At 46.8% G+C, this 17,789-nt stretch overlaps 1 protein-coding gene across 3 annotated transcripts in view; it reads left to right on the plus strand.

The window, feature by feature from the left end:
* The window catches only part of ELMO3 (engulfment and cell motility 3), a 987,719-nt gene that overhangs the window by 699,678 nt on the left and 270,252 nt on the right, over positions 1 to 17,789 (plus strand). For all 3 annotated transcript variants that reach the window (XM_030203739.1, XM_030203740.1, XM_030203742.1), the window contains one exon: positions 11,421 to 11,525. In XM_030203739.1, coding sequence (XP_030059599.1) covers positions 11,421 to 11,525 — 105 coding nt within the window. The remainder of the gene's footprint in view (positions 1 to 11,420; positions 11,526 to 17,789) is intronic.

Consider the following 17,789-nt stretch of genomic DNA (forward strand, 5'->3'; position numbering starts at 1 on the left):
TAATGATCCGCTTCTCTTATGGGAAGCAGGGAAGGCGGTTATGCGGGGAAAGATCCTGGCTTACACTGCGAGCTACCGTAAACGACAGGAAAAAGAGCTGTTAGCAAAACTAAGTCAGTTACAGGAGGTCAGAGGAGCAGCACTGAGGGGGGACGCACAGGCCCAGAGTAAGTTCGAAGAGTTAAAAGCCCAGATTAATGACATTCTGAATCAGAGGGCTCTGGGTGGCATTCAACTGTACAAGTACCATCTCCACCGGTGGGGAAATAAAACTGGGAAACTATTGGCCACCATGGTGCGAAACAGAGCAGCGAAGCAGGTGATAACTTGTATCAAGGGGGGGAATGAGAAGCCGGTAGATAAGGAGGAAGATATACATACAACAAGCTTTCGTAGACTTTTATAAGACATTATATGATCGGGGGCATTGTGATAGGGACAAAAGAGAGCTCTTTTTTCAGGATCTGGGACTCCCAACCTTATCATAAGAACACAGAAACTTCCTAAATGCGCCAGTCCAGGGGCAGGAGATACAATACGCAATAAAAAAAACTTAAGTTAGCTAAGGCCCCGGGTCCGGATGGCTTGGGCACTGAATGCTACAAGATTTTGGGAAAGCAGCTTGTAGGTCCATTTAGCGAGCTCTGTGAGGCACTATGCAGGGAGCGGCAGAGTACAAGGACTCTGACGCATGCTTCAATTATTGTTCTTCCGAAGCCGGGTCGGGACCAGGAATTGCTGGGCTCTTATCGCCCAATCTCCCTTCTAAACCAAGATATAAAACTATTCGCCGGTATTATGGCCGCCCGTTTGGGAAAGGTGCTACCCTTGCTGGTGCATGCAGATCAAACAGGATTCTTACCAGGAAGATACGCTTCTACTAACATCTTACGAGCCTTGAGCGCGATCCAGGAAAAGAGAGGCAGACTGGGGGATGACCTTCTCGTGAGCCTCGATGCGAAGAAGGTGTTCGACAAGATCCTGTGGGACCATCTTTTCTGGGTCTTGCCCCAATTTGGCATCTTCGGAGAGTTCCTGCAGGGAGTCCGAGCCCTGTACAGGAACCCTACAGCACAAATTTTAATTAACACGCTTTCTCCGTCCTTTGAGTTGCAGCACGGTACCCGGCAGGGTTGCCCTTTGTCCCCAATGTTCTTTGTGTTGGCCATGGAACCCCCTAAGCAAGTAAAATCAGGCAGTCCGCAGAGGTCACAGGTATCAGGGTGGGAAAGTGTGACTATAAAATAAATCTCTTTGCGGATGACATGTTAATTTTCTTGGGTCAGGCTTCTAAAGGGATCCCCACCCTCATAAAGATCATCCAGCAGTTCGGGGACTTCTCTGGGTTGCGTATCAACTTTGACAAGTCGGAAGCTATGGCATTATCCGACGGGTGTGCATGCCGGGGTCTCCCAGACTTTCCTCTATCATGGACAAAAGGGGCAATGAAGTATCTGGGAGTTTATTTACACTTAGACCCAAAGGTCATGTATCAGAAAAATGTACGCGATAAGCTAGATCAGATTAAACAGCTATGTGTTAAATGGAGGGAGATCCCAGTGTCGTTCCTGGGACGGGTGGCACTTGTTAAAATGGTGCTGTTCCCCAAAATACTTTATGCGCTACAAACGATGCCGCTATGGATTGCTAGTAAGGATGAGGCTGTGTATAGAGGAATGATTTTGTCTTTTATATGGAAGGGACGCAGGGCCCGCATAGGGTATCAGAAGCTTCTTCGAGAAAGACGGGAGGGGGGTGTTAATTTGCCGGATGTCAGGCTGTACAACGTAGCTGCACTCCTCCGATGGTTGCATGAAATATACTCGGGGCACTATAAATATGCTTCTCCAGAGGTATGGATGAATGCTGCCCAACCTTGGTCAGTCTTTAATGTCCTTCATGCTAAAAAGGTGGGGGTTAAACTGTCACCTATAATGAGACCGCTTCACCTAGCCTGGAATTGGTGGAGAGAGAAAGTGGGGGGGGGGGGGGGCTAAGGGGCCGTCCCCGTTTATAGAAATTCAGGATAATCCAGACTTCCCCTCTGGACAGTGTATTTCACACTTCCGAGAGTGGGCACAAAAGGGGTGCAGGTTCGTGGGACAGATGGGAGTGGGGGAGAGTCGTTTGGCCCCAACCTTTGCAGAATGTCAAGCTAATTGGGGCATATCCGGGCACCTCTCCTTTTCGTATATACAACTTAGACACTATCTACTCTCAGTGCGTAATAAGGATAAGCAGATCCCTGCTTTCACAGCACTGGATGTGGTGTTCAAGCAGATGCCGGTGGGTAGCAATAGGCTCTCCAGCTGGTACCAACTGGGCAAAGCAAAGATTCCCAACACAGCTCTGGGCCTCCTGGCGCGCAAGTGGAGTGACATGTTGGAGTTGGAGGTTTCAGTTCTTGAGTTACAGAAATGTTTTGATCTGGCATATCAGATAACTCCCAATGTAAGTTGTCATGAAACTCAGCTAAATCGCTTGCATTGTGCGTATATCACCCGGAGAAGGGGAAAGACAATGGGTCTCTGGGACTCAGCAGATTGTGATAAGTGCGTCAATCACAAGGGCACTTTGGTACACCACTTTATTGAATGTTCGGTGCTGCAGGACTTCTGGTTGGGAATCCTGGCACATCTGAAAGAGGTAATTGGTTCCCCAGTAGAGTGGACTTATGTTTAAGTCTTTTTATTCATAACACGAGTGACAATTGCAATTACAATTCACAGGTAAAATTGAAAACTTAACATGTCTGCAATCCAACTCTAGTAAACATATAATGCATAAAACATATTTCAAACTTCCCCCCTCCCTTCCCTCCCTATTCCCCCCCCCCCCCCCAAAGCGTTCAGGCAATGCATCAGAAAGGCGTGGCACATTTCAACACTGTTTCACAGAGGCATTAACTATTAAGGAGACTGCTCCTGGCTGCGGGCTGTAGTGTGTCCCAGAAACGACTCCACACCGACCGCAAACGTCTGCCCTCCGGTGACTCAAAGTTCTTGATTCCCCGTCTCTCCAGTTTTAGTCTCTCAATCATTTGCACCCTCCATTGCGCCACAGCTGGGGCGGTCGACTCCCTCCAGTTCAGTAGCAACACACTCTTTCCCTGCAGCACAGATCTCCTCAAGAAATCTTTCAGACCAGGTACGTGAAGATCTCCTAGTTTAAAGTCCTCAAATAAGAGCAGAGGCTGCAGGGGCACTGAGTTGTTCCAATATGTCCGAATAGCTGCTAGAATCTCTGTCCAGAAGCTTGCCACTAATGGGCAAGTCCAAAACATATGGCCCAAAGTAGCTGGATTCCTGCCACACTTTGGACACGCCCCTGTAGCTCCAAAACGCGCCTTAAATGCTCTACTAGGCGCAATATACAGTCTTAGCGCAAACCTGTATTGCAGCTCCCAGTCTCGGGAGAAGGTGGCCTGTCTCAGGATGCTCCTAAGAAACTCTGTAAACAAACTCTCCGAGACCTCCACCGCTAAGTCCTCTGCCCACTTCTCCGCATAGCCTGCATAGTCCAGATCTTCTGTCGTGTCCAACAAATTTCGATGGAAAAATCTCAATGGTACTGCGTTTTGAGAGCCCAAGGTAAGGGCCGAGCTCAAAATATCTTGGACATCCTCGCATAAGTTCTCCCAGCCGAGCGATGCTGCATAATGCTGCACCTGGTAATAAGCAAAAGAGTCCTTAGCTGGTAATTTAAACTCCTGCTGCAGTTCTTTAAAGTCTTTTATCCTCCCCTGCTCATCAAGCAGCTGATATATATAATGGATCCCGCACTTCTGCCAAGCGAGGAAAGTCTTTGAAGATGTGCCCACTGGGAAATCTGGGTTGTTTCTCAACGGCAGAAAAGGTGTTGCTGCGGGCGAAAAATTGTGGCGCCTGCACAACCACCTCCAAGCTGCTCTTGCTGAACTGATAAACGGATTTTTCCGAATCTCCAGCTGTGGTTTTCTACCTGTTGTATGTACCAGCCATCCCAGATGCTCTTCAGGGGCCAATGATGTTTCTATTGCAGTCGGCGTGAAGTCCTGGGTCCCCGCCAGCCAGTCTCGAACATGCCTCAAAACACAGGAAACTACCAAGTACCTAATATTCAGTAATCCCATTCCCCCATGAGCCTTTGGTTTTTGTATCACTGCCATCGGCAGTCTAGGGCGCCGATCCCTCCACAAAAAGCCTTGCACCATGCGATGTAATATCCGCTCTTCTCTGCGCCGCAAATACAGCAGCAACATTTGAAATAGGTAGAGCCACTTAGGCGCTATCATCATGTTAAAAAGTGCTATACTGCCGACAAGTGAGATGGGATAGGCGCCCCAGAGTTGTAGTAATCGACGGGTTTCCGCCAGCAGTGGGAACACATTCATTTTATATAACTTAGCTAGATCGGTCGGGACCATAACCCCCAGGTATTTTATTTTCTCAATTGCCCATCCTAAAGGGAACCTGTCTCCCCAGCCAACCTTCACCTCCTCTCCCAGGGGCAGGCCCTGTGACTTTAGTAAGTTTAGCTTAAATCCTGACATCGCCCCATAACCCCTCAGAACTTCTAACAGGCAACGCAGTGTCGAATGGGCTGGGTCTAGAATTAGTAAGAGATCGTCAGCATATGCAAGTATTTTGGGAACTGCCCCCTGAGTTTGGATGCCCCGTATCTGCTCCGCCGCCCGAATCTCACATAAAAGAGGCTCCAAGGAGAGCACAAATAGCAGAGGAGACAGGGGGCATCCCTGTCGTGTCCCACATCGAATCTCCATCTCTCCTGTTCTAATCCCATTTACTATCAGCATAGCTTTTGGAGATGCGTAAAGTGCTCTTATAGCCTGCAGGTGCCAACCCGTGATCCCCACCCATTGTAACACCTTGAACATAAAGGGCCAAAACACTCTGTCAAAGGCACGTTCCGCATCTAGGCTAACTATCAACCCCGATGTGCCTCCCACTGTGTTGTGTATTACTGCTGCTAGTAACTTGCGCACATTTAGAAATGACTGGCGACCTCTCACAAAGCCTATCTGATTCTCCTGAATTAACTGGGGCAACAAAGGGGCTAGTCGGTCTGCCAGGACTCGTGATAGAATCTTCACATCAACATTAATTAATGAGATCGGCCGATATGAGCCAGGGTCCAATAAATCCCTCCCGCTTTTTGGCAGAAGGCTGACTAACGCTGTATTTGACTGAGGAGGAAACGCCTCGTGCTCAATGATTTCTGTATAATAGTCCCATAATGGTCCCAGTAGCTGGGGGCCTAGCATTTTGTAAAATTCGCCCGAAAAGCCGTCAGGCCCCGGCGCTGAATGTAACTTTAGGGCCTTGATGGCTCTCTGAACTTCTTTGGCCGTTAATGGCACATTAAGCCCCTCCACTGCTTCAGCCGGGAGCTGCGGCATGCCTGACTGAGCTAAGTAGTCCCTTATTCCTTTTCGCTCCCCAGGTTCTCCTTGATATAACGCAGAGAAGTGCCTCCAGAAGGTCTCCGCCACCTCCTCAGCTCTAGACACTCTCTGTCCTGCACTGTTTCTCAGGACCGGTATATAGTGTGACCTGCGTGCTCCTTTCACCAGGCGAGCTAGCTGCCCTCCCACTTTGTCTCCATATTTGTAAAGTTTAAACTTTCTATAAATAAGGGAACGGGTCGTTCTCTCGTGCAAGAGTTCATTTAGCGCAACCCGCGCTGCCATCAGTGAATCATAATTTTCTGCTACAGGGTCTTTAATGTATTGTCTCTTCGACAGTCTAAACTGGCACTCTCGGGTTAGAATCCCCTTTGCGATCTGACGATTTCTCTGACTCACATAGGCTATTATGTCTCCTCTTAGCACGGCTTTGGCAGCTGCCCAAAAAAGAACTGGGTCTTCCGCATGCTGAGCATTGAAGGTGCTGTATTCCTCCCATTTTTTAAGAAGATATTTCTGAAATTCCGGCGATGAGTATAGATAGGCCGGGAAGCGCCAGTGCCTCGCTGCTTGATAATATGGCTGTGCTTCCAGGTCTATCCAAATCATGGCATGATCTGACAGCTCCTCAGGTCCTATCTTTGCTGCCTGGACCTGCGAGAACAGTTCTTGGGAAAGTAATATATAATCTAGTCTAGATTGGGTACGGTGGACCCTCGATATATGGGTATAATCTTTCTCATCCATGTTCAGCAGCCGCCATGGATCAACTAACCCTGCGGCTTGACAAAAAGATTCTAGCAGTGTGGGCCCATCAAGCTCCCCTTTTCTCCTTGGTCCCGTACGATCCAGCCCCCAGTGAAATACCTGATTCATATCCCCTGCTATCATTATGGGCAGACCTGGGTACTGTTGACACTTGCTTAATAACTGTGAGTAAAACTTTTTATTCATCCCAGTTGGTGCGTAAACAGCCACCAAAAGTCTATCTCTGCCCTGCAAGTGTATCTTAACTCCAACATATCTCCCCTCGCTATCTTTGAATAAGGGCGTTACTTGACAGGCCAAGGCCTTATGTATTAAAATTACTACCCCTCCTTTTCTGCCTACCGCTGGGGAACAGTGCATCTCCCCCACCCACTGCTTTTTTAGCTTTTCATGCTCCTCTTGGGAGAGTCTCGTCTCTTGAACGCAGGCTATCTGGGCCCCGTGACGCTTCAAAGCCTCCAATATCTTTGTTCTTTTTATTGGGGTCGTGATCCCACAAACGTTCCATGAGATCACACGAACCTCACTCCCCCGTGGCTTGCTCAAAACCCTTGTCTGGTGTTGTAGTCATATTATCTTCTCTGCATTCCCGGGAAAGCCCAGCCTCCCTCCCAGGGAATCTTCCTGTTAAAGTCCAAAGGTCAATGTCCTTACACTTTCTCTCATGCCCCCGCCCTTTCTGTATCAAGTGATCTTTACTACAAGTGCCCCACCTTTCATTGCCCCAATTGCTCACAAAACTAGTTCTACTACCCCCCCAGTAACCCCTTCCCATGCCCACCCTCTTCTTCTGACCCCTCCCTCCCCCCGCAACTCCCCTCTGTCTTCCCGCCCCTCCCCCTTTCGCTATCCTTCCCTTTATTGTCCCTCCCATCTCTGTGGCCCAACCCATCGCTCTCTGGGTGGGTAATTGGGGTTTCCGTGCCTCCGGGCCCCAACTCTAGAGTAATCAAGGCAGCCCTTCTATAACCGATCTTAGGCATATCTCCCTAGATCCCTGTACGATACTCTACTATATTATTACTAACACTCCAACATAGCAATAAACATATAATACATTACATTAGGTAAATTATTTCTCTTTCTCTCCTCTGTCAGGCCTGTTTTTCTTGTCTTCCAAGTCCTCCACATGGTGTTGCGCTGCAGAAACTGTGTCACAGAATTTCCATTTGCCTTCACTCTTGACTTTAAGTACCGCAGGGTATATTAGCATAAATGGTACTTGCATATCATGAAGTCGCTGACACCATGGAGTGAATTTCTTTCTCTGCTCCTGCAGTGCAGCCGAATAATCCTGGTAAATTCGGACTTGGTGTCCATTGTATTTAAGTTGCTGGCGTTTTTGTCTGTAGCCTTGCAGGATTTCTACTTTGTGCACGTAGTTGTGCACTTTAACTATAACTGTTCTCGGGTTTTTCTTCCCCTCTTGATATCTTCCCACCCGGTGGGCCCGCTCCAGACAAATCTTGCCCGCATGGTCAGATAGCGCGAATTCTTCTGCTAGCCACTTTTCCAACACGGACGCTAGCGCTTGGTCTGGGACCGCTTCTGGGAGGCCCACCAGTCGCAGATTTCCCCGTCACGACCTATTCTCTAAGTCATCCAGTTGAACCTTCAGCCGCTCCACGTTTGCTGTAAGGTCTGTTACTTGGCGCGCGGTGGGGCCCGACGCATCTTCGACGTCCGAGACTCGCTTTTCAAGCTCCCCCGTCCGCTGCACAGTGTCCGTGAGGAGCGACTCTAAGTTTGCGGTTCGCACACATAATTGATCTAGTCTTTGCGCCATCACCTCTTCCATCACGTCTTTGAGCTGTTTTAACTGCTCCTCCGTGAACGCGGCGTTCCCGCTCAGCGCCGGGCCTTCCTCCGCTCCACCCGCTACCTTAGGTTTGTCTTTTTCTTTTCTCGTGCTTCTGCTAGTCATCGCTTTTGCTGGAGTGCTCAGAAACTTATCCATAAAGGTTCTCCGCTATGATTTAATGTTTTAGGGGCTCTTGCCTTGCAATGTAATCGTTAAAATTACAGATTTCATGGGTCAGGGCCTCGGAGCTCACGACACCACGTCTGCCTCCTTTCAGAGCATCACGTGACCTCCAGAGTGGACTTATAAAATATTAATGCTGGGCTTAGATTCCGAACTGGCTCGACAGGGGAGTACACACCTTACATTGTAGGTTTATCTTATTATCCCTGGTGCTTGCTAAGAAAGTTATTCTACACCACTGGGTGGACAATAAGTCACCGCCTCTTGCCCAGTGGTACGCCGCTATGAAACAAATGGCAGACTGGGAAGGCGAGAAGAAACTGGAAGTAGAGGGTGATAGGGAGAGGTTACCTGCGGGGCACAAAGTTTGGAAAAGCAGCTATGAGCATCTTTCACATCTACCCAGTGGGCGGTTGGCTGACTAATAGTCCTGTGCTGAATGTTTGGTTAATCTTTGTAGCTGGTCTCCATGGAGGGGGGGGGGGAGGGGGGAGATTCTTTGGGAGGGGGGGGATAAAATGGAAATAAGCGCAAGAGAATGTGGTACGGTATGGCTCTGAAGGAAGGATGTGAGCTACTTTACAATCTGATGGTTACGTTGACTTAGTGGATTCAGATGGTGGAGAACTTCACTCGCATGGGTTCCAATCTTGCTTTGTAACAAGTTATTTGTTATTCTTCTGCTTTGTGTATTGGATCCCAGTATTACCTGAGTGGTGTTTCAAAATGGGGGAAACCCCTCTTAGTAGACGATGTATACTAGAAAATGATGTGTTCTGCAAAGGTTTGTTTTTTGTGATATTGGTTGTACCTGTCCATTTCTCCTGCCAATAAAAATTAGTAACAACAAAAAAAAAGAATAATTAATTGCTTTTCCTTTACCAGTACCACATCTGAGAATGCTTATGGTAAATGCCTTATGGTACGTGAACAGGTAAAATATCCAGTTATTGGGATAGTGAATAAGTAGTTAACTACTTTATTGATTACTGCAAGAAAGTAATTAACTTAGGAATCCTTTTACTAAGCCGCGATAAAAAGGGGCCTGTTCTAGCATCAGCACATGTTTTTGACGCACGCTGAGGCCCCCTTTTACCACAGCGAGTAAAAGGTTGCCTTTTGTTCTCAAAAAGAAATGACCGTGCAGTAAGTGACACAGTTCTTTAATGAATGAACCTTTTACTATATGAGACGTGGGGTAAGGAATATATTCGAATTATTCCCCAAGTTTTCCACGTCATCACTGTGAACCCTGACACAGGTGCTAGTCACCGAAACACGGCCCGTGTCGGGTCTTTTTATCAAGGCTCATTCATTAAAGAACTGTGTTCCATTTTTAAAGGCCCGTGGTGCTGTTTTTTTTTGTTTGGACTTTAGTTTGTACTTCGTTCCCTCTCTTTTGTTATATCCGTGCAGTAAGTGAACCATTTGCTAAGCAGCCATTTCAGGGGGGGGGGGGGGGGGGTACTTACCGCCACCCATTGAGGTGGTAGTAAGGATGCCCATGCTAACCCAGTGGTAACTGGGCAGCATGCTGCGCTGTCCAATTACCGCCGGGTAAGCACTGGTGCTACAAAAGTTGAAAATATTGTTGTAGTGCTGGAAATGGCACACCCAGGGCGTGGGAACTACTGCCGGGCTCCTGCGGTAGTTTCACATTGGTGTGCGGCAAGCCTGTTGCTGCATGCCAACCCTTTGGTAAAAGGGCCCCTAAGTAACTAATTACTAGTAACTCAATATCGCACAACACTGACCGCACTTTACAATATATCATATCGCACTATAGTTAACAACAATATACTCAACAGAAAATATAGTCTAGTCCAGTTTTCACACTTTGGATTATACAAAATTATTCCTCAGAAATTCATAGCTTTTTTGTGTAAGGAAACATGACTTTGAATAATTTACTCAGGTAGGAAATATAAATTAATTGGGAACTGTGTGTTCTTTGCAAGACAGATTCTGAAAGTTATAATTAGTGACAATGTAGCTACTTCAAATATGTGTTATCATATGTGTTATCTAAAGGCTAGATTTAAATTTGGTCCAAAAAAGGCCCAAGGCCTTCAGTCAGTTTACTTGCAGAATTAGAAGTAGCTAATTGGTCGCCGAAGGGTTTAATTTCTAACAGGTTCAGAAGGGAAACAAATGTAGAAAAAAAGTTACTAAAAAAATGTGTGTACCAAAGCTTGTGGAATTTTTGCTGGATTCCTAACTTTAAGTGAAAGCTGTACTTTTCTTCCACTGCTTTGTCTGTGAAAATGAAATCTGTGGACAAAACTAATGTTGATTCAAAAACTGTGGAAAAAAAATTACCTGCAGGATTTTTCTTGCACTTCTTTGTCCTCAAATGTGTCTGAAACTTAAATCTTCTCCTGTACTATTTAGTCAATTGTCAGCCAAGGCTGAGCATCCAACCTAGGTAACTTGATTTTATGCCGGATTTAAGCAGCTGAAAATTCTCTGAAATCTAGATGACCAAAATTGGGCTGTCCAAATTACATCCTGTTACTGCAGCACACAAGTTTCGGTGCATCAGGCTCCTAGGATTGAGGATTAGCGCTAAGCATCTAACTTTTGTCCTATTCACTTAACCCCACCACAGCAGCCACCCATGTTGTGAATATCTAAATTTAGGTGCTCTGCCTCACTCCATTTTTTTTTATTTGCATGAAGTCTTTATTGACAAATAATACAACTAATCTGAAACATAGAACACCATGTGTTTCACATTACAGTCCAATTAAACATAACACCAGTCTCTGGCAGTGTATCGAACAGATAATACAAAACATGATGAGCCTCTCATTACGATCCAGATGAGCACATCTTAAATCACATGTGTGCCTATTTAACTATTCAAAGTAAACAGTCCAAAACTTCAGTCTTTATAAAGTTTATGTTATTCTCCAACTCCCTCCCCCTCGATCCCTTCAGAACCCAAACCCTCCCCCCCACCTGCCCCCCCTCCCCCTGGGTCTTGCACCACCTTAACCTATAACTTCGTCCAAGTTATACATGAAGGATAAAAGGATCCCAGATCAAGTGCATCTACTCAGTTGGTTGATCCTTTCCGCTAGTAATCTTTCCATCTCACATACTGCTGCACTCCATTCTTAAGGGGATGACCTTACCACCTTATTCTCACAGGCAGCAAGGTGATTTGAAAACTGACCCCTAGATTTTCCAGCACTTTCTTGTCCATACTTTAGGATAGCTGTATTCTAATAGACTTGCTGTTCTCTTTCATATTCTCTCTAGAATTATAGCAACCCTTCTCTGGATTTATGCCACACTCCACCAGGACTGCTGGCCCTTGACAACATGGTTTACTTCTCAAATCGCTGGCCCAATGCCTATAGCAGGGTAAGGACCATTGCGTTGTCTTGTTAAAAAATTGTATTTCACCTTTTTTTTTATTTAAGAATAAAAAATATAGAATTTGTCATTTTTCATAAGGTTAAACAGCCTCTCAGGAAAAAGAAGTCTTATGCATACAGAAATGTATATATGGAAATTAGGACCTAATTAGGTAAATTACTTCTACATGATATTATGTTCAGATATTTACAGATTCTATGCAACAATTTCAGAAAAGTTTTTCCTGAAATGGGTATAAAATAGCTAGCTACTTTTTCATATTTAGTGCAAAAAGAATGGTTGTTAAGCTTATGAGGATTGTTTCCACAAATCCATTACAGAATACTACAAACGTTTAAATTAACGATCATTCTTTGATAGAAAGGTAGAGTGAGTTACTTTTAAGGTGGTGCTTAGAGACATGGAGGTCATTATTCAAAAGATTTGTCTGGGTAGCCCCAGAAGTCTTGCCATTTCAAAATCCTTTATGCTGCCACAGTATTTAAATATTGTTGACTGAACAAAATTTATCTCCACCAAAAAGGTGAGACGAGGCATTTCCAGGGCACAGCAGGACAGTACTGACTTAGTGCCTTTCTACTAAATTTGACCATCAAGTCTGGTGATTGGCAGTGACTGTTCTAGAATTAATTAGATATCTTTATCTGATCACTTTTATATGGTTGTATTCAACAGTTTAGAAATGCTGCTGAAAGAAAGATATCCAGTTAACATTGCTGCTCACTGCACTATTTGCTATGTTCCCTACAGTGGTTACATTTCTGTGATTAAGATAGTAAGAGCAGAGGCAACTCTGGAGCTGCTGGATGAGATATTCTGAGTAGCTGGATTTCCCTGTGTACAGGACATAAGGAAGTAGATATTCAGCTGGCCGCCTAATGCAAAGGCTAAGTCAGTCTTTCCCAAACCTGGTCCTGGAGGCACACCAGCCAGTCAGGTTTTCAGAATATCCACAATGAATATTCATGAGAGAGATTTCCATGCAGTGGGGTGCCTCCAAGACCAGGTTTGGGAATCACTGGGCTAAGTTACCCATTTAAAGTAAAATCGATTTTCTGTAACTTTAAAGGGAAGTTATCTGTTTAAAGTTATATCTGCTATTTATGATTTGGACAGATAAATTATCCATCTAGTAGCTGAATATGACTACTTAGGAGAAACGTTATTAAGCTGTGTTATTGTGATAATCTGCATTATTTGTTCCTTAACATGTATTAAAGGACTCTAATGCAAAACAGTTTATTGTAGCTCATTGTGAGGGGTATATAGTAATGCTATACAAAACATGCAAATGCATGTAAAGCAGCTCATTATTATTTATAAAGAAGCTTGCAGTGAATACTGCAACCAGTGTTATAACTGGAAAAATAACCCCAGCTAAAAAGCATCTCAAGAGCATCAGGCTGCAAATTTACAGCACAGCACTCCTGGGCCCCGTCTTAAAGGAGTTGGGCAAAGTCACTTTGAGGTGCTCCCCTCCACCAAGTCAGGAGTCCCCTATCCTCTTGAATGACCCCCAGTATCACTGGTCCCTAGTGGGATCAGGCAAGAACAATTAAAAAAAACAAAACCTGTTTGATCTGACTGTATAATCTGACTGTGTTTCAAACTGTTTGTGTTTCAAACTGGTTTATTGATATCTGTGAATCTGAAAACTAGATTTCTGATTTCAAACTGCCAGCAAGTATTAGAAATCTTTCTTTTGCCAAGTGTTTCTGAGCTCCTTCCCTCCCCCACCCCATCTCATCTCAGCTCACCTGGTTTTTTTCTGCAGCCATTTTAAAAGCACAAGTTTGTTTTCTGTGGAGAGCTGTGTTGCTGGTCTCTGGCTGGGAGAAACTCAGATAAGACTTGTGCTGGCTATATTTGTGGCTTTTCCTACTGTTATGTCTGTGCTCACCTCGCCCTCTGGTGGCCAGAACCGGTGGCTGCTGTGGACCATCACCCGTTCCAGATTTCAGCTCAGTCCAGTCCGGATCTTTCAGGCTGCCAGGTTTGCTTGTGCTGTTTGAGCCTGCACAGCACCCGTAGCTGCCTGGTGATTGCAGCAGCTGAGTTCCAACTGCTTCTGGGCTTATCAGCCATCTTGGAACATTTCTGCTTTGCCTTTGCATCGCGTCTAAGGCCCTGGTATGTTGGTGCGGGTTGCACTTCAACCTAGTTTGATTCCTGTTCTAGTTCCTTGCCTGATTCTGTTTAGTTTATGTGTAGCTTAGCTTGTACTGTCCTAGTCTTGACTCTTGTTTGTATTTACTGTGTCTGGTTCTGGTTTCTCTGTGTTTCTTGTTTAGTGGCTGCCTGGCAGCTTTCAGTCTGTCTTTTGTTTTTCAGTGTTTGGTTCCCTGCTGCAGTGGCTGTTTACAGCTTTCAGTCTGGTCTTTTGGCTTCTCATTCCCTACCTGGCTGTCTCTGTATATTCCTCTCCCCTCTGACCCTCAGTCCTGGTTCAGCCTAGTGGGGTATCCAGTCTTGCCTTGCCCAGTAAGCCCTGCCGGCCACCTGCAGCCAGAAGCTCAACTTTTGGTAAAAAGTGGCCAAGTGCAGGTGAAGTTTAAGGGTGCCTGCTCTGCTTAAGTCCTGCCTGTTTGCCTCTGCTGCAACTCCAGTCCGGAGTTCCAGTCCTGTTCTGCCTAGTCTCTGGTGTGAGGTGGTTTTGCCTGCCACTGCCGCTCCTCGGCAGTGGCCCAAGGGCTCACAAACCAGTTTCCAGCTTTGAAAACGTGACAGAATGCAAAGGCCATGAGCTCGGCAAGATCACCCGACCTGCTGGGCCTCCAGCCTAGAACGTCTGCTCCTGTTTCCCTTGTGAAGTCAGGTTCTGGCCTTATTGTTGTTTTTGACCTTTTCATGACACTGGAGGAATATTGTAGATAACTTTTGTCTGATCCACGTGTGAGGAAGCTGCATGAAGCTTCAGCGGAGAGGAAGCGTGTCCGGCGGCTTGGGCACAGGGTGAACCCAGTTTCTGCCATTGATCCTAGGACCCCGCTCTGGGAATATCGTCGCCTACTTGTCTCCGACCCAGCCCTGCGGGATACTCTGGAAGCTGTCATTGAGAGAGAGCGTCTTGCGAATCCTGAGGTCCAGGCATACTATCAGTCCATCCGGAGGGACACTCTCAGCCAAAGTGTTCCAGAATCCAAGCCGAGTTCCAGCTCCAGGCAAGCCGCTGAGCCCATGCTAAGTTCCAGGTCCAGCCAAGCTCTGATTCCTGTCCGAGCAGCGCTTCTAACCGAGCCTCCAATCCAAGTTCAAATAGCGCCTCCAGTCAAGCCTCTGAGTCCAGCCCGAGGGACGCTTCTAATTGAGCCTCTGATTCCTGTCCAAGCAGCGCTTCTAACCGAGCCTCCAATCTCAGTTCAAGTAGCACCTCCAGTCAAGCCTCTGAGTCCAGTCCGAGGGACACTTCTAATTGAGCCTCCGATTCCTGTTCGAGTGGTGCTCCTGGCCGAGCCTCCGGTCCCAGTTCAAGTGGCATGGCCAGTTAAGTCCCTGAGTCCAGTCCGAGGAATGCTTCTGACCGAGCCTCCGATGCCAGTTGGAGTGGCCCTGCTAGCCAAGCTGCTGCCAAGTTCCAGTGCCAGTCGAGATGCTGAGTCCGGATCGAGTTGCAGTTCTGGCCAAGATGCTGAGTCCACTCCGAGTCTGAGTTCCAGCCAAGAAGCTGCTGAGTCCAAACCGAGTTGCAGTTCCAGCCATGTGGCTGAGTCCACGCTGAGCTCCAGTTCCAGCCAAGATGCTGGGTCCAAGCCAAGTTCCAGTTCCGACCAAGACGAGAAGTCCAGTCCTGATGCCAGTCTGGGTTCCAGCCTTGAGCCTTGTTCCAGCTCCAGCCAAGCTACCCCTGGGCCTGTTTTGCGACTCCTCCGTAGATTTCACCATTGCTACCCGTGGAGACCTGAATTCCCCATGGAAGTCGGGGGGGCCTTGAAGGGGAGATACTGTTACATCTGTGCTCACCTCGCCCTCTGGTGGCCAGAACCGGTGGCTGCTTTGAACCATCACCCGTTCCAGATTTCAGCCCAGTCCGGTCCGGATCTTCCAGGCTGCCAGGTTTGCTTGTGCTGTTTGAGCCTGCACAGCACCCGTAGCTGCCTGGTGATTGCAGCAGCTGAGTTCCAACTGCTTCTGGGCTTATCAGCCATCTTAGAACATTTCTGCTTTGCCTTTGCATCGCGTCTAAGGCCCTGGTATGATGGTGCGTGTTGCACTTCAACCTAGTTTGATTCCTGTTCTAGTTCCTTGCCTGATTCTGTACTGTCCTAGTCTTGACTCTTGTTTGTATTTTCTGTGTCTGGTTCTGGGTTCTCTGTGTTTCTTGTTTAGTGGCTGCCTGGCAGCTTTCAGTCTGTCTTTTGTTTTTCAGTGTTTGGTTCCCTGCTGCAGTGGCTGTTTGCAGCTTTTAGTCTGATCTTTTGGCTTCTCATTCCCTGCCTGGCTGTCTCTGTATATTCCTCTCCCCTCTGACCCTCAGGGCTAGATGCACTAAACCTTAACGGCCCTCTAACAACCCTTTAACGAAGGAAATTCCTGTTGCATGCATTAAAGGCCTTTTCCCTACGAAGCAAGCAGCTAACGAAAACGGAATGCAAACGAGAAACTACCATTGAAATGTGGAGAATTCGGAATGCACTAACCATACCGACGATTGCAACGAATCATTTACCGTCAGAAAGTTTACGTGAGCTCAGACCTGTCGTTAAGGCCTGAGCCATCATCTCCCCACTGCCCCCTGCACCATAAAAATCCAAGCCGGCATGTTTAAAAAGAAAAGTGAGATACAAACACAAACACATGGCTCTCCGCTCCCCCCTGCATCACTACAAAACTAAACATACCTCAAAAAAGGATCGGGCGGGGGCAAAGGCGCTTGTCAGAGGCATCCTGTATGGACGGCTTCCCCCCCCCCCCCCCAGATCATACAGACACTGCTCCCCACTTCTCCCTGCAGCTTAAAAAGTCTGTCTCTCTCTCCTTCTCCCACAGCTTTGAAAATTAACACTCTCTGCTATCCCCTGAAGCCAATTTCCCAGTACTGTAAACAAGCTGCCCCTTCCCCCTCCCTTCTTGTTCCATCACAGTGAAAGAGGTCTTTTGTTACAAAAGGGGGTTTATGAGGGTCGTTCTTTTTAGAGTCATCTTCAGCTGCACTCTCCTGCTAGGTCTGGGACCTGCAAGCCTTTATGCTCTCTGATCTAGCAGGAGAGCTAGATCCGATCCCCCCCTTGCACGTCCCAGTCTGACGTAAGCAACCTACGTAGGTTTAATACGTTTGTGGCATGCTCAGAGCAGCCAGCATGCTTGGCTGCTCTGCGCATGCTTAAGGGGCAAATTAACGACGGGGATGATACATTGTACTTTTCATTACTGCACCGAACATTTCTGAGCTGTTTTTCTTGTGCATTCTTCGTTGTTTCAAATTCGTTAAGCACTTTTACTATTTAGATTTTTTAACGTTTGGTTGATGCATCTAGCCCTCAGTCCTGGTTCAGCCTAGTGGGGTATCCAGTCCTGCCTTGCCCAGTAAGCCCTGCCGGCCACCTGCAGCCAGAAGCTCTTTTGGTAAAAAGTGGCCAAGTGCAGGTGAAGTTTAAGGGCGCCTGCTCTGCTTAAGTCCTGCCTGTTTGCCTCTGCTGCAACTCCAGTCCGGAGTTCCAGTCCTGTTCTGCCTAGTCTCTGGTGTGGGGTGGTTTTGCCTGCCAGTGCCGCTCGTCGGCAATGGCCCAAGGGCTCACAAACCAGTTTCCAGCTTTGAAAACGTGACACCTACCCTAGAACTGTGGGTTTTTTTTGCACATCTCTACCTACTATCCTTGTCTTCCCCTTGTCCCAATCAGCTTTGTAGAAAAGAGGCTTAATACCGGCCTAAGATAGGTTTTACAGCAAACACATTCTAGAGGTTTAGGTTTATACCCACCCATCCTACTCCTCATCCCACCCACCCCAAGACTGACACTTCCTAAATCCCTATACTAACTGCACTACTTATCACAACTTAACTCCACCCGAATTACAACTGTCTCAAATTGCTGAGGAGTAAAGTTAATTTTGCACACTGTCAAGCCCCATCATAAAATACCTATTCATACCCATTCCAACAAATCAGGATGGCTTTTATTCTCTGTAATCATTGTGGAGCTTTAGTTTCAAGGCCAATCATCTGGAAACTTAAGGCTTGTCCTATCTGTAATCAGCTCGCTAGTTTAAAACAAGAGCTCAGTAAATTAAAGCAGGAATTAGATGCACTTA

Source organism: Microcaecilia unicolor, chromosome 5, assembly GCF_901765095.1.
Source record: "Microcaecilia unicolor chromosome 5, aMicUni1.1, whole genome shotgun sequence".
NCBI classification, from domain to species: domain Eukaryota; kingdom Metazoa; phylum Chordata; class Amphibia; order Gymnophiona; family Siphonopidae; genus Microcaecilia; species Microcaecilia unicolor.